This window comes from Rhynchophorus ferrugineus, unplaced genomic scaffold, assembly GCF_030347505.1.
Source record: "Rhynchophorus ferrugineus isolate W39M unplaced genomic scaffold, kcgeb_rfMv2 rfM2, whole genome shotgun sequence".
NCBI lineage: Eukaryota > Metazoa > Arthropoda > Insecta > Coleoptera > Curculionidae > Rhynchophorus > Rhynchophorus ferrugineus.
Window position 1 is genome coordinate 74,451,586 of NW_027472581.1, and position 26,172 is coordinate 74,477,757.

Sequence of the window (26,172 nt, forward strand, 5' to 3'; positions counted from 1 at the left end):
CATGCCAAAATTAAACATGTTTTATATCAAGCTTTGATATGTAAATTTCCAATAATTATCAATCCGACCTCTGTAAAAATCCATAACGACCTCTCGAATCTGTTGTAAAACAAATTACTGGATCACCTACAAGAGGTTGAAGAGAGTTTCCAAAAGAAATCTGCATTTTCATGTAACTATGCCCCCATGTGGAAATACATGGAAAAATATACGTGGCATAACCTGCCTACACTCCCACCTGATTTTTCTAAGCAATTTTCTCAATAATCGTAAATATGATGGAATATAAAATTAATATGTATGATAATACAAATATATAACGTACAAGTGGGTGCAGTAACTAATAACCCCAACACGTCGATATGACATTAATTAAATAAATAAAAAATAGAACAAAATAAAAAAATTAAAACTCTATACAACTCAATAATTAGACGAAACTGATAACTGTATAAATTACTACACGCTTCCTATATCTAAATCCTAGTTCCTTATTTTATGCTTTAAATAAGCCATCATATTGGCTTTGATGGTCTATTTACATATAAATTGCTTATAATATTGAGAAACTAATTTATATTAATGTTAAAGTCATTAGAGATTCCGGCAATTATAAAGTTTCAATGTAAAACCTGTCAACAAAATTTCAGGTCCTTCCAGATTTGCTTTATAACAGGATATTTCGAAACTCTGTTAATGAGAGATTATCAGGTTATCACTAAAAGTGTCGTTGCACTTTTGTAGGATGCATTAATGAATTTGCGCCACAATATTCAATAAGTTTCCAGATTAACGTAATTAAGTCTATAAATTGACTTTAAATTACCTTTTTTTTTGAATTTCAACCTTTATTGTTAAAAATAGGGACAATGTATTTCATTAAATATATTCTCTATGGATAGCCGCTACTTTTTCCCATCTTTCATGCAATTTACGGATTCTATCTCGAGAAAAACTATGTATCTCTTGACGTTAACCACGAAGCAACCCATTATTTGGTATCTTCATAAAAAGATTAGCTTGGACAGATTACAATAGAAATCAGAAGGAGCAAGGTCTAGAAAATACGGCGAGTGTATGCTGAAGATATTCTTCGTTGGTGTCTTTGCTTGTATTCTGACCCTTTTTTTATCAGTGCTCGGCTGATAACATGTCGGCACATGTTTGGCTGTCCAGAACGCTCTTTGTCTTGGGTGTCAAACTCGCAACTTTTAAAACGTCGGAACCAGTATTCACATATTGAAAATGATGGAGCATGGATGTCATAAGTATCACATGCACAGCGAAATTAGCGAACTAGGGAATTTTCTCTTTGCGCATGTTTAATTTTTCGGTATTCCTGTGGTTTCAGTGGGTAGTGCCTTCGCCCCACGCGATTTTGTTTATTATAGTAATGGTTAGTTGATATGTTTTAGACTAGTTTTACGTTTAAACTATTCTTCAATTAGTTAATTGATTTATTATATTATTTAATAGAGCGAGTTAGCAGCAGTTCTTATGAAAATATGCTTTTTAAAGTTATTAACCTCCATAGTTCAATATTTTGTCCAGTGGGAAACAAGTATTTCTTATGACAAATAATGTATTCACGATATGTAGAAAATCATCTCATTAAGTTATTCTATAGCTTATTCTAAGTCTTATTTTACAGCATAAACAAATCGGATGGCATTTAACATTTTACAAATTTCACTAAGATTATGCGATATCTTTTTTTTTAGCTGATCAGTTCTTCCAAGTTCCAAGTACTTAATACATTGAATCCTTGTGGGTTCTAAAGACATAATTGCACTGTGCCACTTCATCAAAGATATAGTATGGAGTATATACAATTATACGCAGCATTTTATTTTGAAACCGTTGAATAACGGCTAGATTAGATTTCTAGCAGTACCTTATAGTTAGAATCCATATGGCTAACCTTCTCTTCCTAATTAGGCATCTGTCCAGGCGCATGGGATCTAGGACATTCACTGGTCGGCATATTCTTCCACAGCAGATAAACGTTGCATGGGGAGATGTCTTCATTTGCTTTGATTCGCCATACTTTCTCCCATAGATTTAATTTATTGAGTGTGATGCTAAGACTGTTGGATTATCTGCAGTATGTTGGCACTGTGCTAGTTATTGTATTCCGTAGATAGGAGCTACAATATCGGGCACAGTATACTGCCTTATAGAGCTCCTGAATATATAGGATAAACTTCAGTGTGTTTTAATTTTTTATGGTTAATTGCCTATCTGCGAGACAAGATTTAACCTAATTGACTGAAAGTGAGGACTATTGAATTATATTTAATTTAACCTGCAACCCTGTATGAAAATATGTGTGTAAGTTATGAATTATTGGTGACATAAGATATTATAATTTTGTAACATCAATTTGTTGATTGCTATCAAATAAAGGAATATTTTGTTTGAAGATTATACTAAAAGTAATAATGGAAAGTTGTTACTTGGAAAGTTGTTTAAACCTATACTTAAATATAGTATTCTGATTTCGCAAATAATTGAAAATATTATCAAATGGTACATGTCTGAATGAAATGTTATGAATTTTTAACATAGTGTAAAAGTAAGACGGTGAATAAAAATGGTGTGAAATAAAATAATAGATAATATAACAAAATGTATTGTAATAATAAAATAACATAAAAAGAGATAACATAAGTAAGAAACAATAGAATTATATAAAGCATATTTAAGTTATCTAATAACTAATAATAACTTAAATTTAATTTAGAATTTTTAGTGGAAGAAGCTACCTACTAAAAAAACCACTGCCTTATATAACACATTTTATTAAATATTGCTGTTTTCTAAAATTTATTGATTATTATAAAAAATGAATAGTTTTTTAATAACAAATGTATTTCCATCTGCTTCTTTCTCAGAAACTAAAATTGTATATATTGTATCATTAAATATAACTGTAATTAAATAATTATATTATCCCAATAAACAAATTAAAGAATAACGTAAAAGTAATATTAACTTAAAAATACCATATAGGCCCCACTCTCGTAAAAAAATATCGCGTGCAGCTTGCGCAGAAACTGTCGCGAATATTCCTGTGTTTATCAAGTCACCGTTTGACTTCAACATTCATTTTTGTCTATTGAAAAGCAATCTGTAATTAACAAAGATAATTCGTGTTCATTCACTACATTATAGTTTATATATCATTAAAACTGTAATTTGTATATAGATATCGTTTGACAATTAGAAGGTTACGAATTACATAAGAATATCAACAGCGGTATAATTTATATGCCAGACTGGACACCTATTGACTGATTTGCTACATAAACATTTAAACACTTTAGACAATAGGAAAGTGCCATATTAAATTGTTTCAATAAAATTGTAGTAATATTTTTATCACTTAAAGTTATTATGCATCTATAATTTCGCTAATAATTCACATTTACTTACCTGAATTAATTTACACATATGACCGATATAGCTAATTGTTCAATGCCCTCTTGATTTGCAGTCTCATTTTAGTTTAGTACTGATTTGGGTTTATCTTCATGCTAACCTAAAAATGAATGACTAAAATCAGTTTAATAGTATAACAATATTTGTTATATATGCTTTATAAAGTTAATTATTTGAAATTTCAGGTTATCATTTCCTAACCATATTTTATATTGTAGTGGCTGTGGAAAATATGTGGTATTTTATAAGTTTTGGCAGTATCTTTGACTGAGGTCTCATCATATTTTGCTGCTGAATAATCGGTATTTGTTTATTAATAATATATTATAAGATGCTGCTTTTTCCAAGAACCAGACGTACTTTAGTATAAATCAGATCAAGAAAATATTCTTATTTATTTCGACTGAAGAGCATATTTAGTCTCACTCTATTTGATTTGTCAACTGTCCCCTGTTATACTGAAATTTATTCGGAGAGTGCCTGCGAGAGTGTGGGCATTGGGATCTACAGACTGGAAGCGATAGCAGGTCTATTAGGTCTTTTTTTTATTTGATTTTCTCATTTTCACATATATGATTTGCATCATATCATGGCATTATTATGGATGGCATTTTTTCATATTAAGTATATGATTTTCAACAGGAAATAGTACATTTATACCTCAAAGCAGTCACAGCAGAGTTAAAGAGATATTAAACTAAAAGCCTTTAATGGCTTATCAGTCGTAACTATTTGAGCCATGCTCATGTTTTTACTATTAGTCTCACAGGTTGCAGAGTCACTCACACTAACAAAGCCACATTATTATTGCTAATATATGATTTATTTTTAAGGTAGTATTATACAAAATCATATATTTACACAACCTTTATAGCACGAATGATAAAAGATGTATGAAGACAAAATGAATAATAAATGAGACTTAATTGAAAAATAAACTAGAAAATATTAGAGTAATATATTATAGGATGGTGTATGTATTGATATTCAATGTACTACTTAGGTGATATTTGGTAACTATACTTACTGCCTACTATTATATAAGGGGCTATATGTAACGATGATGATAATCATAATTTTTTGGTGTGTAGAGAACAATAAGCAAACCATAATACTACATGAGGAGCGTGAAGCATGTCCTTAAGTGGCTCTTAAGGAGATGCGATAAAATTGATAAGGATTAAAAAATCATAAATATATGGTTAAGGAGCAGTAAAGCCAAATAAAGAAGGGCGTTAAACATGAATAATTATATCGATAAAGAAGAGAACATGATAATATATGTGTTTTCATATAATAGAAGAAATTTTAGTGGTCTCCAGTATAAAAAATTGGCGAAAATAAATGCTTAATCTAACACAATCACGCGTATCTTAGTTCGAAATTTCAACACGTGGCAAATCAATATTCTATCAATGTGCCAAAGTGCAAGTATTGTGTAAATTTTTTACACTTTTCTATTGTGGCGATTTATCCAAGGTAGGGGAATTTCTTTTTATTTTTCCCGTGCGATTCGAATTGCGAAAATTGTTTCCACAGCTCATTTCAGCTGTTGTTCTCGTTAAGCCGATATAAATTGGTTTGTTTGACACATTGTTCGAATAAAAATTAATATCCTTCTAAATACCAGGTAGGAAATTATTATTGAACGTTATTTTCCGCTATTACGGATATATATTTTTCTGGAATTTGTAGCTAACGTAAAATGCCGTTACAAAATTGATTCATAAATACATTCACATTTGGAAAACAATTGAATAAAAGTATTTTTAAAACTTTAATACTTTAATGTAATGAATTACTACATGTTTACAACGATTGTACCTGGGGAACGTTTAAATTTTCCCAATTATTTCAGAGAGAAATACAGCTAAGGATTAATGGGTCCTGATAGTTATTTAAATATATAGTTATTTTGATATCGACTTAATGAAATCTAAAATCCATTTGTTAAAATACGCTGTCTCCGTGAAAAAAACATCTGAAGTTGCGATGGATTCGCCTTTAAATCCTGTCATAGACAACACATAATTGAAACATTTTTCCTTACCTTCTGTCTGGTTTAGACATATCGATCACACCTTTGTCATCTAGCATAACGGAATAGACCAGTCCACCCAATTCCCAAATCATCATTACTCTCAACACCATCTAAATTTAAAAATCACCGAGCCGACCAAGAATCATTGGAAGATTACTTTCTCATACTTTTTAGTTCGATGAAAGCACAATTGTCAGTTAGGATACTAGGTTTTTTAGGTTTATATAGGAAGTACATATACAGAGAGATCTAGTCTACGTGGTACCATTACTATGGCGTCTTTTATATTTAAAGACGCTTCTATTCTATAATTTGTGGTTTATACGTCGATGAGCAATATTTCTTTTTTCTATGGTTTCAAGGTACCAAGTTCAAGATGCCTTCGTTATAATTCGATATATTAGTTGTAACGTTTAACATATATAATAAGAAGTTAGGTTAATAGAGTATTAAGAAATGAGTAAAAGAAACAAGTACAAAATAGAAAATAGTCATCTAGCATAATGTGTACAATTAAAAATAGTAAATTGTCCATAAATAGTTAAGAACGATGTTTGATATTTTGTGCACTGAAATCGCGAGTTAAAAACCCAAACAATTAACTATCCAGAATGTCTTAAATTACAGAACATTGGAAACCATGAAGCAGCGCACTATAGAACAGAAATGGAATGGTGAATCTTGGAGACAGTAACTAAAGAAATTAGCTTATGTTTATGGTTTGAGCAGATCAATTTTCATAGGTACAAATAAACGGAAGGAATATGTTGCTTTTCTAGAAAATATAAAGGGCCCAGCTTGAGTACACTTGAGTTTATTAATCACTGCTTGCTATGTCACCGAATACCGAAATAAAATAATTTTTATTTAAGAACAGAAAATAATACTCGCATTTCCAAAGGATGTCTCCATAAATTGTAGTAGCTCAATTCGTATAAAGTTTCAATATGATGGGATACATTTATCATAAAGACAGCTTCCAAATTACTCCTTGTCAAATATGTTCTACAGAAATTATTATACATTTTAATTGTATTTCGATTAGTATCAAAACAGTTACATATTCTCCACAAGAAAATAAGTTCAGTATATTTGTTCAAAACTGTAATTAGCATGACGGATATAGTTGATCTGATAAATCCAAGATGACGTATATTCATACTGACAAAACGTCAAAATTACTCAACACAGGATATAGCTAGAATATAATCATAACCTTGTGGAGTTGAATCCTATATTGTTTGATTTCAGGGCTTGATTGACATTTTTTTATATTTTAAAGTAACCTTTTGACTAACTAGGGTTTATGTGGATTGAAGCTACTGTTTAAACTGGGCTCCGAATCACGGTCTTCGTCATTTAGCCTACCGACTGGCGAGTGACCAACTTAGAAATCATCGCAGAAGACATCCGGTCTTATCCAGCCGTTACTGGCGAGACTCTAATCATTTTCCTTGTAGGATTTTTCACTCTTGTCAAAGGACAATCACAAGTATTAAACAATGACAAACATAAATTAATTTCCATGCCCCAGCGAGATTCGAACACGTGACTATCGCAGCAGCATGAGGACCGTCCTATCGCCTTTACCACTGTGCCAACCAAGCCGGCTTGATAGATAATAACACTGATTTGATTTTATTAATTGTCATATTATAATTTTTGATTATTTTAGATTTACTATATTACACAGTCATATCATGACAGGTCATTTACACTTTCTCAAATCTTAATTAGGTTAGAGACCTGGATAGATACTTACATTAATGATGAAGAACTACTGATAAAATATGATAAATGTTCATATATACATTGACTAAACAAATATTCACATACCAAACAGTTAGCACCAAATATTTCGCTGCTCAACATTTTAATTAAAGTATAATAAATAAAGTGATCTGATGCATTTCTAAGCTTTTTTTATTTTGATGTACTCGTGTAATTGGTTATAGACTATCAGGAGTTCTGGTTTGTAAATATTAAGTTTTGGTTCTGTTCTGTTGCATGCCAGCTTTTCAGTTTTCAGTTTAAAGTCTGCCAAATTTAATATTCAAGAGATTATAAAATTATATAGAACGCATGTCGAGGTAATATCAGTTCGATATGAGCAAACTTTTAATTAAATAACGGTATTTCTTTGTGAATATATGGTCTATAAACTAGAATTGATATTCATCGAACATTCGGTTTTTATATTAAAATAATGTTTATATGCTATATGTAACTAAACTTAATTTAAATTTAATTAAAATAAATTCTATTAAATTTTATAACAGTTTCTAAAAAATTGATAGTTATCCTATATATGGATGGCTGAACTCACTAAAAATGTTCATTAAATAATAGCAACATAACTCTTATGACTACTTTATCTACTAGTGTTCTCATTAGATCTGGTTTTATCTTGTAATCACTTTTTTCAATCATTATTCCATAATTCGGTTGGGAATCAAGAGTAACGGCTATAAGATATTTTTATATTTTTAAGAGAAGTGCTCAATTTAAATTATTCGAATTTAAAATAATAAATTTAGATGTACTATTTTATACAATTTATCACACTGAAGCCTTGAGCCTAAACATCAATCTATCCTAATACATTATACTTCAAAATCCATATATAACTAAATTTAGATTTATTGATGATTAGATTTATCTATGATGATAAACATTAAAAGTAAAAATGTTGTTTTCGAAAAAAATCGGACCGACGCTAGCAATTATCCTTTTTGTGGTTTTACCTGTTTTGACTTTGCATAGTAATTATGTTCGTCGATATGAATAGATATATAAATAGATATTATTTTTTAACCAAAATTGTCTTTTTTTCTAACACTCTGAAATCCAGTGAGCGAACGAATCTTATCAGTTAATTTTGCCTTTATTTGACGTCTTTTATTCGCTGATATTTTACCAAACTCTAATAGTTGTGTTTAATTCCGGTACTAAACTGCGAACGGCCAGCTCTGAACGAATATAAATTTTGTTTTGTTTTTTTGACGTTTTCTCAGATTTGTTCGCGTTTCTTAATCTCAAAAATCACAACGTGCCCTGATGATTATAAATATCAGTGACGTCGACTCTTCCCAATTCAAATAATCTATATTAACGTAATCAAAATGATATACAGGATAAATATTCATGAACAATAACATAACATGAACATCTGACATTAAAACAATATTTATTTATTAATAAGATTTGTATCACCATTTACTTTTAGAGTAGAGTTCGTAGAGTGTCTGAATAGCTTCCAACGTACTCGTACATTCTTCTGTCAACACCATCGCCACATTATTGCTTCAAAGATATTGGAGATGGAAATATACTGAGACTCAACCTTTTTAATTGCGTACACCGACCTATGATCTTCTTTAAATATAGTAGGAAGTGTTTAGCAGTAATATGCTAGTACTAGTAAGAACTTCATCACTGACATATTCATTTGTAGTAATTCGGTCAATGATGGGAATGAGAAGACCAGCTGAATACCACGATATTGCCGCTCAAATCATAACAGAAATCTTATTAGGTTTTTGGGCTTTTTAATAAATAAATCCTACTTTCTGCAGGAATAATGTAAATGATGATTCATCGGATTATACCACATTCTAGCAATTATCAAATATCTAGGCTTTATGAACGTTGCACCATTTTTTAGCTTCCGTTATAAAACATGTTGAAATCGCAGCCCTTCTATGAATGTTAGCTTTGCGGAGCGCCATGTTACCGGTTTTGTTGAAAAAGTATTACTCAAATGAGAGTTGGAATCTGCAGTCACCTTTGTTGTGGTAGTTTTATATTGCCTGACCACAAACCTTTTTAATGTCCATGAGTTTTCATTAGTTTAGCCGATGAGGTTGTACTAAGTTTCGTGTATGTTGTAATTGCCTGTTTTCGTCAGAGATGCTCCTGCTCACTCAGCACCAAAGATTTGTCCTCTATCGATGTTTGAGAGATCGTACATTTCACTGATCGCCTGTTTTAATCGTCGCGGACTATACTGAAATATAACCAACAAGACCGAGGCATGTAAACTAAATGCTACATATGTCTCGCCACGATGTAACAAGATGTACTATATTGCATGTAGTTCTTTAGAAATAAATTACTGTACAATTCTCAACAAGATTTCTAAATATAAAGGATAAAGCAGATATAATTATTTTTAGGTGCCTCAATTAACAATAGTTTGATGATTTTCATTTACTTTGTTCAAATGAAGATACTTAAGAAAAACTAGGAGTGTGTTAAAAGTATATTTCAATTTTCATTCTGCGGTTTGTAAAAGACTCAAGAGAACTAAATATCTAGAGCATGCCTAATACTAGGAGTATTAAACCTAAATAGTATAATGGAGTAACATTAGCCAAAAGCATAAAATACGCAAAAAAAACTGAATGGACTGCAGCTGCTTACCATAATGTGTCTCATATAATTAAGTACACACATTATTTAAATGAATAATATGATAACAAAACCGAAAGCATTATGTTTGTTCCTTTAAAGTTACATTTATATTTCATATACTCAATATGCTAAAGATTGTGAGGAGCAGAACAAGAAACTTTTTTTTAATAAATACACCAGTTACATATTTTAAATTGAATTTAAAAATGTCATCATTAATACTGTTAAGTGAACCATAATCTTGAAAGCATTCTTATATGATAAAGTACTTTTATTTTGTATACAAATATATCTAATTATGTTATATAGCAGTCTCGATAACGTAAATGCGCGCTGATTAAGAGGGTCTAAAATTGTATGTTTTTTCTTGAAATATTTATTTAATATATTATAAATGTTATATTAATGCAGAATTAGAAAACATGTAATTGTGGAATAATTATTTTTATTAAAAACTTCTTACATTATTATTACATTACACATAATATTACATTAAATATAAATCGCATAATTAATATCACATTACAATAGAATACAAGCAAACTTATGCATGTGAAATCTAATTGGTATAAATGAAAATTATCTAGTCTGAGGCATATAAATAAATAAATCAATTATCGGAGTCAAATTCCTGGAACATTGCGCTAGAACACTGGTGAGAAAGTTAAACCATCTCGAAATTCTCGCAGGATAAAGCTGGATAACAAAGATTGTTGCCTAGATAAATACAGTTAGGGCTGAGTAGTGGATATAGCTAAGACACACTGTTATCTTATAAATAATTTCACGTAACCTGATTCTCTAAGCAGCGAGTTCTGTTTATTACGATAAAGTATGCCTTGTATGTATGTACTGTTTCAATATTGTGAATATTTTACGCTTTTAGCTATTTATTTGTACTCAGACTGTATTCTAAAAAGTGTCAGAGAAGAGAAAATTAATAATTAAATTAAATTTTGGTTTCTAGTTTCTATACTGTTTAATTTTCAGTATAGGCCAGAAAATATATTATTAAAAATTGAACGGAATTTATTGTATTTAAAGGCGTTAATTTTTGTTATAATGGGAAGTTGATTAAATATATTTTGAACTTTCATGTGTTTTGACCAGCGATATCTGTTGGTGACCACTCGAAGTATCAATATAAACAACTATTAGAAACCTAACCTAACTGTTAAATTTGGAAGTTTTGACATTTCTTTTCATAAAATAAGGGCCTTACATTCAATGTTGTTAGGTTATATACATTCAAGGTTTACATACTCTAATGAAGCAACGTTAATGAAATTAGCATATTCGATATTTGTTCCTTTTGTGTGTCGAAGAAAATTAGTTGAAATACTTATTGGAGCAAAATCCAGCTCAAACTCCAGACAGAACCCTTGAATCAACTATTTTTTCAGGGGTTTACCTACAATAGGAATGAACCAAATGGATCGAACATGTCTACCAAATGAAAGAACAGAAAAGTCCATTTTGAACCGTTTCAATATCGCGGTTTCGTAACCAGATATAGGGCTTTCTAATTAACACTAATTTAGGTGTACAAGATCGGCGCGGCATGGCTGAGCATACGGTTGCGAAATTCTACCAAACCAACATCGTTCTTTCGATACGGTATTGCAAAATAAATACAAAAACTTGATATATTAGTATAAGACCGAACGTCAGTATCGTTCATACTTTAGGTTCAACAAATTTTATTTTTTATCAGAATAAATTACAAGCTACTAAAGAATTTGTGCTTGTTCAGTCCGCGAGATCTTTTGAGAGAAATATAAATAATTTATCTTAATTTTTAGAATGTTAAGATAAAGGTTTATACGAACTTACAGATTATTATCTCTCATTTCTATTATGATTAGAGTAGAACTTCATATCATGTCCAATCATGTTTACAGTCATTAAAGTCAAAGAATCTATGACAGACCGTCAGCAATACTAGTATTAGGAGAAAAAATTGTAAAGAGATGTTATTTTTTGCATTTCTTATTTAATTTATTTCGACTCCAATATCATTCGAAAAATTAATTATTTCAATTATTATAGATATGAGTGTCAATAACCGCAAATTAAAAATAATCTTCTTGTTAGCGAAAAAGCCTAATTATATAAAAGCATCTTTAATTAGGAAAAAGCCCTCGGATCTTTGGAGAAACTCGTAACTAACAGAATTTCAATTTCGTTGTCTTATCTGGTGCCGACAAAGAATTGTTTAGAGACGTTTGGCTTGCAAAAGTAATCTGATTCTGGCTAATTATTATCTGAGTTCCTTCAGGACAACGTTCTTCTCGCAAATAATAGCTCTTTCTTCGGAATTAATACTTAGAAGAATTAAATATTTGTATTATTTTGCGCGAAAGAATATCGCAGCCTCAAACTCTGTCCGCAAGTTATAGAATTAATATTAATGAATTACATCACATATAAAAATCAGTTTATTAATCAATATATCTTAAATAACTCTAAATTTCTTCCAAATTTATGGCGTGTAAAAGATGCCGAAGATATGCCTGAAAGTTTTAATTACGAGGGTGATTCAAACATTCAAACTTCGGTATTGAAGAATTCCTTGGGCAACTCGGTCAACCATGTGCGCACGAACTCCTCCACCTAGTCGTCGGTGTTGAATATTTGACTTCTGAGGGCTTCTTTTAGTGGTCCAAACATGTGATAGTCGCAGGATGATAAATCCGGACTGTACGGGGGTATTCCAGTACCTCTCACCCTAATTTCGATATTGTATCGAGCGTGAGACGCGTGGTATGAGGGCGCGCGTTATCATGGAGAAGAATCGCACTTCGTGCTGGAATGCTCCTCTGTTTCGAGCGATAACCAGGTTTCACATGTGTTTTTAGAATGTGCGCTCGAAATCGACGTACAGTACGCCCCGCCGGTTCCAGAACACCGTACACAGATCCTTACCCGCGGACTTGGTTGTCTTCGCGACCCCTTGACAGGCGCCCCTTCCTCCTTCTTCCTCCACTCTTTAGACGACATCTTGCTTTCGGGAGTGTAATGGTGTACCCATGTCTCGTCTGTAGTGAAGGTTCGCGTTAAAAACCGCCCCCCTCCGCATCGTACTGCGTCATCAAGCGGCGACAAACTTTAAACCGCGTAAATTGTTGCTCGACGTTCAACAGTTTAGGAACCCATCGTGCCGTTATTTTCAATATTGAAGGTGTTCGTGGATGATAGACTCTACACTACCAGCACTGATGCCGAGTTCAGCCGAAATGTGTTGAACGTTCATCCTATGGTCCTCCAAAATGATTTGTTCTACGAGGTGAATATTGTCTGGTATGATGCCGGTTCGCGGTCGACGATCATGCGGCTTATTCTCGACGGTTTCGCGCAAACGCAAAAAAAATTCCGTCTTTTTAACGCCTAACCACACTAAAAAATGAATGATAATACGTTGCCCTACGGCGGCAGGCACTTGACGTTCACTCACAGTCGCAGCACGCGTGTGAAACATGCATTTCCGACGAGAACTATGCGACATGCTATCACACACTCAAGCCACGACCTTCATAACATACATGCTCGCCATCGACAGCTTTTGTCTCCATCATATTTGAACCACCCTCGTATATTTGTAAAATTTCAATAGTAATATCTCAAAGTAGCGCTTTCATAATATCTGTATTTTTCTAGCTTTATGGTGGTATTTTGGTTTCTCCGGCATATAATCGATCCATATTACATCATGTTTTGTGACCGCTACCTAGCCTTTGTCTTATTTGGGATATGGACTTTATAATTGACCATTGGTTATAAGAGAAGATGATCGGTAAATATAGTATTCTCTCAGAGTAGGCGTGACATACATGCCTCCTTCAATAGTTCGAACCGAGGTGTTCAAGTTCGCTAAACTCATAATTCGTGATAATTCCTGAGATCAGTGTCGAGAAGTCTAGATAAGAAGCCACATATGAAAGATAGCCTTGGTTCATTTAAATTGTAATTAGTGCAAATAAATTATGTAGTGTAAAGGTTTTCATTAATTCGCAAGAAAGTATAGTTGAAATCGTCAGCTCTGAGCAACCAGGGCGCAAAGTTAATTAGCAACAATAAAGAAATTAGAGGGCTACAAGCGCAGTTCGCTATGACCAAAGAAGCGGCAAAAGAAAGGAAAACAAGTTTTTTATTTAACATGGCGTAAAAATAATCTTCCCTGATTTCATAAAATAATATGGCTTGATAAAATAGTACTACTTTTATTTAACTCAGTAGGTAATTTTTAACAAATGAGTTCTAATGTATTATAAGAAATATTTTTCTATGATAATGATGTCTAGTAAGTCTGACCGAATTCCCAATTAATACAATTATAATTTGACCAAGCATTCAATCATCGTAATAACGAGGTTGAAAGATCTTTTATCATCTGTAATAATGCGAAAATGCTTTCATTGATTCTATCCAGTTTTGAGTTCTATGATTCGGCGATCATTTCCCCCTGCAAAGAAAATATCTTCCCAACGAGCATTGCTCTGAGATCTGAGAACAGGAAATAATCGCTGGTAGCCAGATCTGGAGAATACGGTGGATAAGGAAGCAATTTAAAGCCCAATTCATGGATTTTTTCCATTGTCTTGGTGAAGCAGCACTTTCTTCTTCTTCAAGTACGTCCGTTTTTCGACGATTTCATCCTTCAGACGGTCCAATAACGCTGTGTAATAGTCGCTGTTCATGGTCCTTCGTTTTTTAAGGTAGTCAATGAAAATTATTCCATGTGCGTCCTAGAATACAGACGCCATAAACTTGCCAGCCCACTGTTGCGTTTTCCCACGCTTTGGAGCGGGCTCATCGTGTGTAGTCCACTCGGATGACTGTCGATTGGACTTCGGAGTGAAATGATAGAGCCATGTTTTATCTATTGTCACATATCGACGCAAAAACTAGGGTTTATTACGCTTGATCATCTTCAAACGCTGCTCCGAAACATTGACTCGCCGTTGTTTTTGGTCAAAAGTGAGCTCGCGTGGCACCCACTTTGTACAAAGCTTTCTCATACCCAAATACTCCAGTGTCTGCTATTCAATTTCAATTGACGGTCATTGAAGATCATTTTGTGGATTTTTTAAATATTTTCGTTGGTAACAACCTCATTTTGGCGTCCACTGTGTTCACCGTCTTCAGTGCTCATTTCACCACGTCTAAAATTAGCATACCAATCCTTGATGGTTAATTTTCCTGGGGCAGTCCGGAAACTCGGCATCAAGCCAAACTTTTTCTTCAACTGTATTTTTTCCCTTCAAAAATCAATATTTTATCAACAGGCAAAATTCCTTATTATCCATTTTTTTCACAATAACAAAAGTTGCTTCACTCAAAATGCTATAATTCACAAACCAATGATTCGACAGCTGTCAAATTTATACTATATAATTACACGCAACTTTTGGAGGTTGGGGATAACTAAAAAATATATAGATTTAATTCTAGTAGCGCCATCTATAGGTCAGGCCGGGGACTTTTCAATTGACCTGTTACATATTAATATATTAGTGTATTGCACTCTTATTGTTTTTAATGTTTATTTTCGTTATGTATATGTATTCTCGTAATATTCAGATATTCTCTAGCTTAGTTATTGTTTTATCACCAAAAAATAAATCAAAATAATTGTTCAAATAATTCTTAATCGAATTCTTGGTTTTAAATAATAACTTAGCTTTAAGGCAGTAATGCAGTTTTATTTAGGAATAATTATATATATGTTTAATGTTTCAAAATATACCTATTATCTATAATTCTATAATATATGATAAATGAAACTATGTAAACATTATTATTTAAGCTAACAAAAATGCGACATAACGTAGCAAAATAATCTGGTTTAATATTAAAGAGACTTTCTTTTGGCAAAATAAATAACCTACCCCTTGAGGGACGTGAACCATACTTTGAGGACCTTCGTTGAGATAGGCGGAAATTTTTGCCCAAATAGCTACATCAAGAAAGGCAATATACTTTTCCAGACGTGTTATATTTCATATTACACTATAGAGCAATATTTACGTTTAGTTAGTTTTGAGGAATGTGACTGATGTGACTGCGTTTTTTCAACCGTTGGCCCAGTGGAAATGATTAAAAAAGTAAAGAAATATGTTACATTGTAAATTGTTCCTTAATATGATTAAATTGAGTAAATGTAATAAAGATAGTATATTTTTATATGCAAAAAATTCCCTACGCATTAGAAATATTAAGAAAGAAAGTATGATAGGGAACATAATTTTGAATTTTCTTATTTTTCTTATATATACATTATTATAAAGAATGCAGAATTTATTTATTAAAAATTTATTCAGGTACAATATACACCGTTGCTTATATAAGATCCGGAGTTATATAGTGATTTTGAAAAAATAAATCCCTCTTATTTTTAAATGCGTATAATTTTTTTTTGTACATTAGTGATATATTGCCTTTAAAGTGCACATAAGGGAGTTGAATGCGAACTAAAATCATCATCTAGGTAGCGTTCTGTTTATTGAAGCGGTCACAAAGGACTCTGGACTCTTGGCCATTTGGACTCTTACCAGGCTACTAGGCTTGTTACACAAGATCGTCACCTTGAAGCAACAGACATGCTTTCATCAGATGCTATCCTAAATTATACTATTTTGAGAAGTACAATTTAAGTAAATTTTTAAGACAAAAGAATGAAATTATTATTCATTAGCTACAGTTTTAAGCTCAAATAAACCTTTGTACAAATAATAATGTGCAAAATTCGTCGAACCAATGGCGATTACATGGTATAATATATATGCAGTTTAGTTAACCTATATTGCTAATTATTTGAGTAAATACAAATGGATGAATGATGAAAATATACATAATATGTATTTATTAATAGCCTGTGTAGATTCGCAAAGTGTTTGAATACTTTCCAATGGAATGTTGTTCCACTCTTGCATCGAAACAAACACCAATTGCTTGAATGATCTTGGAGATGGGACTGTTCTCCTCGTTCTAGGCTTTAGAAGTTCCCATAAGGATTCAGTTATGTTGAGAGCTGATGCCGCTCAAATAAAATATCAACGTTTTTGGCTGTATGAATCGACGTATTATCTTTTTTGAATATGGTGATGTTGGTATCATAGATCATAGAGGATTTAGAGATATTCGTTCGCAGTAATCAGGGCAGTAATTTGAATACTACTTTAATATTATTCTCTAAATTATAACGGAATAATCATAAGTACCATGTTTGATTGTTATTTTGAGGTTTTCCACAAGTAAACCCGTCCGTTTGTTTTTCTTCAAATAATCAAGTGTCCAAGTTTTTTGGTCGTTGCACAACTTTTTCGCAGCTTAGCGTTGGTTTCCGTTATAAAGAACTTCGTAATCGCAGCCTTTTCATAAAAGTTAGCTTTGTAGAGCTCCGGCCGTACTGTTTTTGTCGAGACAGTATTACTGATAGTGAGTATCGAGTTCCACTAACTTTTTTGCCGCTGTAGTTTCATGTGGTCTGACCATAATACGTTGGAATATTTGTTAGTTGCCTTTGGCTTTCGCTTATTATTTTTATTCGCCGTTGATGTTTTACAGTTAATGTGTATACTGTCAATACTGGAGACACTGTTACTCGTAAGTATTAAACAACGTCTGAGAGATCACATATGTTACTTTATAACGGTATAATACCTTGAAACCTATTAGACTTAGGCATATAATACGGAAGCAGTATCGCCAATATGTAACAAGATGTACTTTATTACATGGTGTTCGTATTATGTATACCCTCAAAACATTGATTAGGCAAAAAATAGATGAACAGGTAAAGAGGTCAGTGATGACATTATAATACAACTATCTAATAATGCCGAAAAGCAAAAACGCGATTGACTAAAAGCCGGAAGTGATAACTTTTAATCTGTTTATTCTGTTTCAGTTTAGATGATATATATCACATTTAGAGGCTAGATGATGATAGTGTTTTAATGCAATAAATGTCTAATTATTACTTGTTACTACAGTTTTTGCTACTATACTTGATGGACAAACTTCATTAATGACTTGACTACTTCCTACACAACAAGAATCATTTTCTTCTCTATTCTTGTTATGTTGTTAAATTTTGGCATATGTCGATACCTATTCCATGTCGTTGAAAATTATGTGTTATAAATTTGGCAGCTAAAATTCCCACTCTAAATAAAATTGATGCTGTATGGATTTTATAACTTTTAAAAATTTAACATTCTGCACTTACCCTTATTCTTTCAAATTTTAAAACCAATGCACGTTAGATCACCAAGAATAACTTTTTAATAACAACAATTTAATTATTATTAGTATAGAATTATTAATGTAACACAAAATCAAAATATTCTAGATTTGTTTGTTGTTTTGATCTCGACCGAAAGAGTGGACCGCCATTAGAGAAGGAAGACAATATAGTTTTATATAGTTTATTCTTATCTGTGCAGGAGAGTGCGCATACGCCAAACCCGGAGATGTTGGGGTATGTATGCCGGAGATGTATCCTCAATAATATGACTGGTTTTTAATCATACCTTATTTCTAATGTATTACTACTCATCCTTTCGGTATCTTTTCACAATTTTATCTTACATATAATGTCAATTATATCTGCCTCTCTCTTCTTGTCAAAGTACATAATGTATTTTAACTATTAACACAATTATTTTTATTTTTTCCTATTTATTTAAAAAATTGCATATGAAACAATAATGTTACAAATAGTCACGTATAGTCACAAATAATGCAAGATTATGTAATAATTACAGGAGAATTTATACAATATTTATACACTATTTACACAATATTATAAAGTTGTTGATACAACTAACTTTTTAATGTCTGTTTGTACTTTTTTGCAACCTTGTATGTGATTATTGTTTTTGAACTGATCAAGTGGAAAATATAATTCCGAGAGAATTTCCAAGATATTGAAATCTAGTACTTATCAGTCCGCATTCTGCAAACTATAAAATATAAGTTGGAAAATGGTCTTTCGAAATTAGCCGAGTGCAAATTATTACCTAATTGCTTCAGTGCACTGAATCGTACAACGGATAACTTATAAAGTGGACATATAGATAAAATATGTTCTATATTTCCGAAACAAATATGGTTATAGAAAAACACTTTCAAATGTTCAGTTTTCGCAGTTTTATTGCATTTTCTTATGAAGAATAAAATAATAACATAATTAATTTTTTCTGGAAAATAAATTTTTAGTTTACATATGTATTGTAACAAATATATTATTGTATTTTACATTTATTCATATTAAATATTTTCAACAATAACTTATTTTGTATATATAAAAAATACATTTCATGATATTGAGTTGCTTTTGAAATTATACGAACAATATATTAATATTTTGCATTATTATGCTTATTCGATAAAGTGTAAATATATCTGGTAATCGAATCGCATGTAAACCGCTGTGTAAAAATATTTTGCATTTGTTAGAAAGACTGTTTTTCAATATAACCTTGTCGCTTGCGTAATTTTTTATACGAATTTTATTATGTTTATGTTCTTTTGATCACATGTTATTATTATAGATATTGTCTCTTCACTGCTTTTCAATATAATAATGGATGCAGTTAAACGAAAAAAAAAAAAATTAAAACCAGATATGGCGTTCGATATGTTGCTACAAACTCTTTGATCAATCTCCTGTTCATTTATCATAGCGCCTATATTCGCTAATACATATTCTTTATAATAGTTATAGCATTTTTCAAAATATAGTCCACACTGTTAAGCTGTTTGTCTTGCAAATTAATGAAACAAACACTAAAGTATTGATAACAGCCGATTAGCCTGTTATTGTTAAGTCTCATTGTGGTCAAGCTAGTTCAGGTACAAGAGATGTAGAATCAATGATAGTAGTAGCTTTACCTTCTCAAAGATAGTACATGTGAAAGAGAGAAAATATTACAATCAAGATTAAAATCGACCTCTTAAACTGACTTAGATATGACTCCAAAACTTGGACACTGTTACGGTCTGATATATGTAAGCTTGTAGGTCTTTCAAAAGCGATGAATTTGCTTTATTCTACATGTTTTACTCCGATATCATATTAGAAATTAAGTTATTGGTTTAGGACGCGAAGATCAGCGCACAATGGAGAATCAAATTCGGAGAAGCAGATTATAATAGTTTAGATATGTCTGTCGAATGAAAAATGAAATCGATCTTTTCTACTAGAATGTAGACGCTCTTCTCAAGCGTCGACCGTGTATTGCTGATGATGATGATGATGCAGAAAATTAAAAAATATATTAATTTCAACATTTCAAACAGTTCTGAAATAAAATTCAGAAAATATTGAATAAATAGCGCAAGAAGATTAGATTTTATTTATAAACGAGAGAACAATACCATGTCAACAATTCAAATATAATTTTGTTATTAATGTAAGATCAATTTATAATACTAATAATAACGTCCATAAGAGAATCAATAATCTCATCATCCCAAACAGAATTATAAAGTATTTGGCCTGAACAAATAATTCCAATAAAATGCGGAATGTACTGTTTTAATCCTCGTCCAATTACACAGAACGATTTACGTTCTGTCGGCTTTTAGCCGACTGAATTCATTGATCAAGTTATATAGAAGACAGGTAATTGTCCCCCATGCGGCTGTTCGTAAATATCTCGGTAAAGACCTTTTACACAAATCTTTTTTCAACCTGCAAATAATCGATACCGCATAACCCCACAAAGAAAAGGAAATTAGTATGAACTTGTTCAGTCGTAGAAATCCGAACAAAGGCCCGATATTAATTTGGAAATGTTGTAGAAACTAGAAATATAACATACTAGAACGTTTAAAGAAATCGTGAATTCCAGATATAAATTAGTTTTCTTACTATTATTGGATCAGTCAGAAGATTCGTGATAACTTATTTTTAATTTTATGGCAACGACAAAAGCAATAGCTATGTTATTGATAATTATTGCTCTAATTTTATTAGAAACTAACCTGAATCTATGTACTTAATGCTAGTAGAGTGAGAGTGTTGAATATATAAATAAGTTTACGGTTTATAAACAAAAAATTGTGAAAGTTATTATATAGGGTGATTAATAGTAAATTTAAATTTACGTATTAATCACCCTATATAACAACTTCCTCTTGAAGAAACGACCTAAAGATGTACAGCTTACTATTGTAATTAAATTAATTTTGAATATCGCCTTATTTTCGTCCGCCGGTTGATTGTCTTCTGAACAGCAATATGTTTATCTCAATTTTTGCGGTATATTTTACGCGGATTCCTAAGCTTATAGACTATAGCTAGCAATAGACGCCATAGAGGCTGAGCAAATGAACTACGGCAATCTGGCTTTAATATTTATCAACGCATGAATGCTTCCTAATCATAATAATTTATTACTTTGAACTTTGACTTTGAACACCTTTGATCCGCATTACTTGCCCTTGAACTGTGATGCTTATGTTTTGAATAAGAGAGAAACGACTGCCAGTGCTACGTCAACCTGTCATCTATTTTTGATAAGTTGTGTATTTTCTTGATAAATAAACTGATTCCATTTAAGTGAATGGATTCAAAAGAGTATAGGGTATAAAACAAAACTTTTATTTTATTTTAAAACTATTTTATTTTACGAAAAGAAGTACAAAAGATATGCATGTTCAATCCTATCCTAATGGAAACGAGACTCTGATAATGCAAACACATCCTTCGTTGAATCTTGAAAATAACCAGTACCATATTGTTCGTGTTGATAACAAAGATACACAGAAAATAAAACAAAATTAATATTGTAATACAAAGTGGATAGAACTACATATTCTGTACTTTATGAAGAAGTATAGCATTCCACGTAAACTATGGAAGCTACAGCATATCCATTATCTTTGTATATTCCCTCCATTTGTCCGCCCGTAGCCTTTTTAGTGATAGAAGCCATTCAATATTATCCACTCAGTTTGTTGAAAGACCCTTTGATTTCTTTTTGGAAGCGTAACTATAACCGAGAATGTAATGCGGATTATTTTTTTAAAATTTTTAGTGTATATATATTTGTTTTTACGTATATTTTATAGTATTATTAGATACATGATGTATAATTTGTATATTTCTATATTTTACCTGGTATAAGTATTAAGTTTTATTGAAGTTTGTCTGTACGTTTCCTAATTCAGTAATAATTCATTCACTATGATAACTGTCTTAGTATTTAGCAACGTTGTAATCGCCAATACAGTTAGAATTAAGCTTAACTACTATTCACAACCCATAAATTCAATAGGATTGGTGAACAAATTATTTATTATATACGCTAAACTATCGAATTTTATCACTAAAAAGAAATATCTGAACAAAAATTCGATTGATTTCAACGCTTTTTGTCGGTTTAAGAAAATTTATTATGATTGATTTGATTCACTCGGAAGGATTTATAATAGATGATGCAACTTTTATTTTCTGAAGAAATATATTTTGGTTTTGGTTTGTGGAACTTGTCCAATATTAAAGAAAAAGGAACTTTCTGCCACACTAGAATTACCTACCAGAATAGAAAGTATGATGCGACGGACATACCATGACATATATAAATGTACTTTTTAATAAATTAGAAATAATATTGAAAAGTTGATAATTTCAATGTGAGAGCTAAAATTCAAATTATTTGTTAGGCAGAAATACCAATAAATCACATTATACTACATACTGAAGAAAGAATAACCTGAATGTGTTCAAAGATATATGTATGCTATTCGTAAAATATCGATTTTTCTATTAATAATTCCTGTTGATATTATGAAACATTTTATTAAGGAATTATATAAAAATAATATTTTATTCCCAGATTACATTGTTTCGAATGATTTTTGTATTATTAAAAATTACATACTAATCCGAACAAATAATATTTAAAATTATATGATGTAATATAACATAACAAAAAATTATATAATAATAACAATATGAAAGTAGCAGACCAAGATTACTTTTGAAGTGGTTCATGTATGGTGAAAAATGCGTTGAGGTCTGCTGAACAATCTATTCTATACAGTGTAATTTTTTTTCTAATTCGATTCAATACGGAGACGATAGTCTTAAAATTAATAAAATAAATAAATGATTAAAATTATTAAATAAATAAATAAGAACTAAGTAAAATATATCCATGACTACGTCCCCCAAACATTCTAAATGAAGAAGACACCAAACTATTTTATTGGTATCTATATTATTCAGGCGCAGAAATTAATAAGAAAGTTGCGATAAACTTCTACGTATACTGATAATCTGTTTCATTTAAGATAATATTCTCCGATGCCGCCAGCTATTTCATCAAGTCATTATTAATATGTGTGCGAAAATTGAAAGTTAGTGATTGATATATATTATGTTTAATCAAGCGAAGTTATCTTTTGTGGCCTATATATTTTACATTCACCTGATATTATCATCACACGATATCAATGCATCTTCACGATACCACTGTGCACGTATGTTCATGATTGAAAAATTATATAGGCTAAATGGTGTTCGCGATTCGATATGAAACTTTCGGCTCCTTTTAAGGCATTTTTCATGACATCCTGCAACATCTGAGACTGAATTTTTGCAATTTTATGACGAATTTTTTCTTTAAGATGTTGAATCGTTTGGGCCTTATTCAAATAAGCTTTCGATTTTAAAAAAACCCATAAAAAAAGACTGAAGCTTTTAAATCCGGAGATCTGATTGACCATGCTATATCGCCACTTTGAGAAATTAGTCTTCGTGGAAAAACGTCATTCAATAATTAAATTGTTGAACTAGCCGGGTGTATTGTGGCCCCATCTTTCTGAATAAGACAATTCAGGCACAAGACAATTTCGAATAGTGTCGTGGTACCGTTCAGCAGTAACAGTAACATCTTGGTCATTTTCAAAACAATGGGGACCAATGTTGTTTCCGGCATGAATACCTCACCAGACAGTTGTTTTTAGTAGATGCAATGATGTTTCATGAATTAATTGAGGATTTTGTGTTCCCTAAAACCGACTGTTTTGTTTATTGACGTGACCACGAGAATGGCCACTCATTATCATTTTAGACGAACAATGTTCAATTTCATCGGAAAACCTTAAACTGCATTCTAACTGGGAACCACGTCTCCGAGTCCTTCTGGAGACTATGCAACACTATTGCGCACCAGAGCCACATTTTCAGCATTACGAGACGTCCGTTGTCTTCCAGAACGAAGCCTGTCTGCTGTCGTACCGTAATGCCAAAAATTCGCATGAAAGCGATAAATTGTGGTTTTGTGAGGCACTGGGCGATTATAGTCTTTTTGACGCGATTTCCACTGAGTACCAATAATGGAAAGATTATTTTTAATAAATATTATCACTATTTCTGCTCGTTCTTGTTCCGTAATAAACGTCTACACAAGACAATAGTAAAAGCGAAACTGAGTTAAACGTCACATAATAGTAGCGGCAATTTTGTCTCACTCCATACATCACTCGGTATCAAAATTGACGTTTTAAAAAGACGACAGTAAAAGACCTCGCCATCCATGTCTATACAAGTTTATATTGGCTAGTACTGCACATGCGCACTTGTTCTAATCTAACCTGATTCACAACTCGCGCCCTTTTCTATTACGCCTTCCGTACTTTGTTGAGGTAATATAATTATTTCATAGCAAAACTAGCGGCTGATAATGCGAAAATAAGTGTATAAGGTATGAATTATTAGTAAAATATTATCATTTTATTACACTATAATTCTGTAGATTGTTATGGAATAAAGGATATGTTAAATAATATGGCAACAGAACTTATTTGAAGGGTAAAGGTAACAATGAAATATGATCATGTTTGTTTACATTTTCTGTTTATTTGTTATTATACTTATATCTTCTTGATTTTACAGATATTTCAAAAAAAGAAAAAAGATATAACGAAGCTAAAAGCTAACGAAGGATCATGAATTTTCAGCATAGTGTAAATAAGTATAAGGTATATTTAATAGAAAGTGGTTGGAATAAATTGATCACAGAGTACTTGAAGCTTTGTAATTTATTATTTATTTCGGTTTATATAACCCCTCGAAGCAGATAAATAATGACGAAATATTACAAGAAGAGTATATATTAAAGGAACTATAACAAAAAAGACAACAGGTTATTCGTTTGCATACTTCTTTATTATATTTAGATTTAACTCTTCTCCACACCACCTACGAGGTAGAATTCTAGGTGCTTTTTTATTTTGCCGTGGTACTCTCTGTAGGCCAAATCCACCTTTTCTAAGTATTCATTGATATTTACTGTTAAAAGTAAGAAAAACAATGTAATAATACATTGCACTTTTAGTATAACATTTATACGTTTGGGTGCTGGAAAGTATTGCTGTTTCCATCTTTCGTTTTCCTTTTAAGTCACTTTTTTGTTGAAATATCTGAAGCATAACCTCTATGTTCTTAAGCATTTGGCCTTATGATTGTTGATCGATTGATTTCAAAGTGTTAATTATACTGAAAACTGTTCTTCCGCTTCTCCCATTTTTCTTACAAGATTCTTCTAGTTTCTTCTTTGTCCTGCGATTTAATCACTGACAGCTCTCCTAGATCACTTGCTACATTATCTGCAAAATAATTAGTGCCAATTTTCTCCTCATACATATATAACAAATGCACATGCTTGCACAGAGTATTCTTTATCGTATACTCTGGACAGCTACAGATATACCTATGTATTTCAAGTTTTCTTCTGTTATTCTATTCATAAAACCGACAGTAAAATCTTCTTTTTTTAGAATACTATGCATTTCACCCATAACAAAAACTATACTCACATAAAGCACAATTATAAGACAAATGTATATTAATATTACCTTCTCGTTTATTAAAGAATGCGAAATTTTTCCCATTTGCATTTCATTCTTTTATTTATAAATCAACGGCGATCATTTCAATAGACTTCTAACTGAATTGATGTTGTGTTTTTTTATTAAATAGGATAGATCAACTTTAATAATATTTACCCTTTTCATTTGTGGGGTATGTGGTAACCAGATTTAAATTTTTCAATAATAACATTTTTCTCGGATTTCAGAAGATACCTTTACAATAATCTTCAAATAAGTTCTGTTTCCATATTATTTAACATATCCTTTGTTCCATAACAATCTACAAAATTATAGTGTTATAAAATGATATTTTACTAATAATTCATATCTTATACACTTATTTTCGCATTATCTGCTGCTAATTTTTCCTAAGAAATAATTATATTACC

General features: G+C 31.4%; 1 protein-coding gene across 3 annotated transcripts in view; it reads right to left on the minus strand.

Annotated features, from left to right (window-relative positions):
* LOC143190406 (uncharacterized) overlaps positions 1-26,172 on the minus strand; it is a 194,736-nt gene that overhangs the window by 45,190 nt on the left and 123,374 nt on the right. For all 3 annotated transcript variants that reach the window (XM_076394664.1, XM_076394666.1, XM_076394665.1), the window contains exon 3: positions 3,436-3,541. In XM_076394664.1, the coding sequence (XP_076250779.1) occupies positions 3,436-3,453 (18 nt within the window). In that variant the 5' untranslated portion in view covers positions 3,454-3,541. The remainder of the gene's footprint in view (positions 1-3,435; positions 3,542-26,172) is intronic.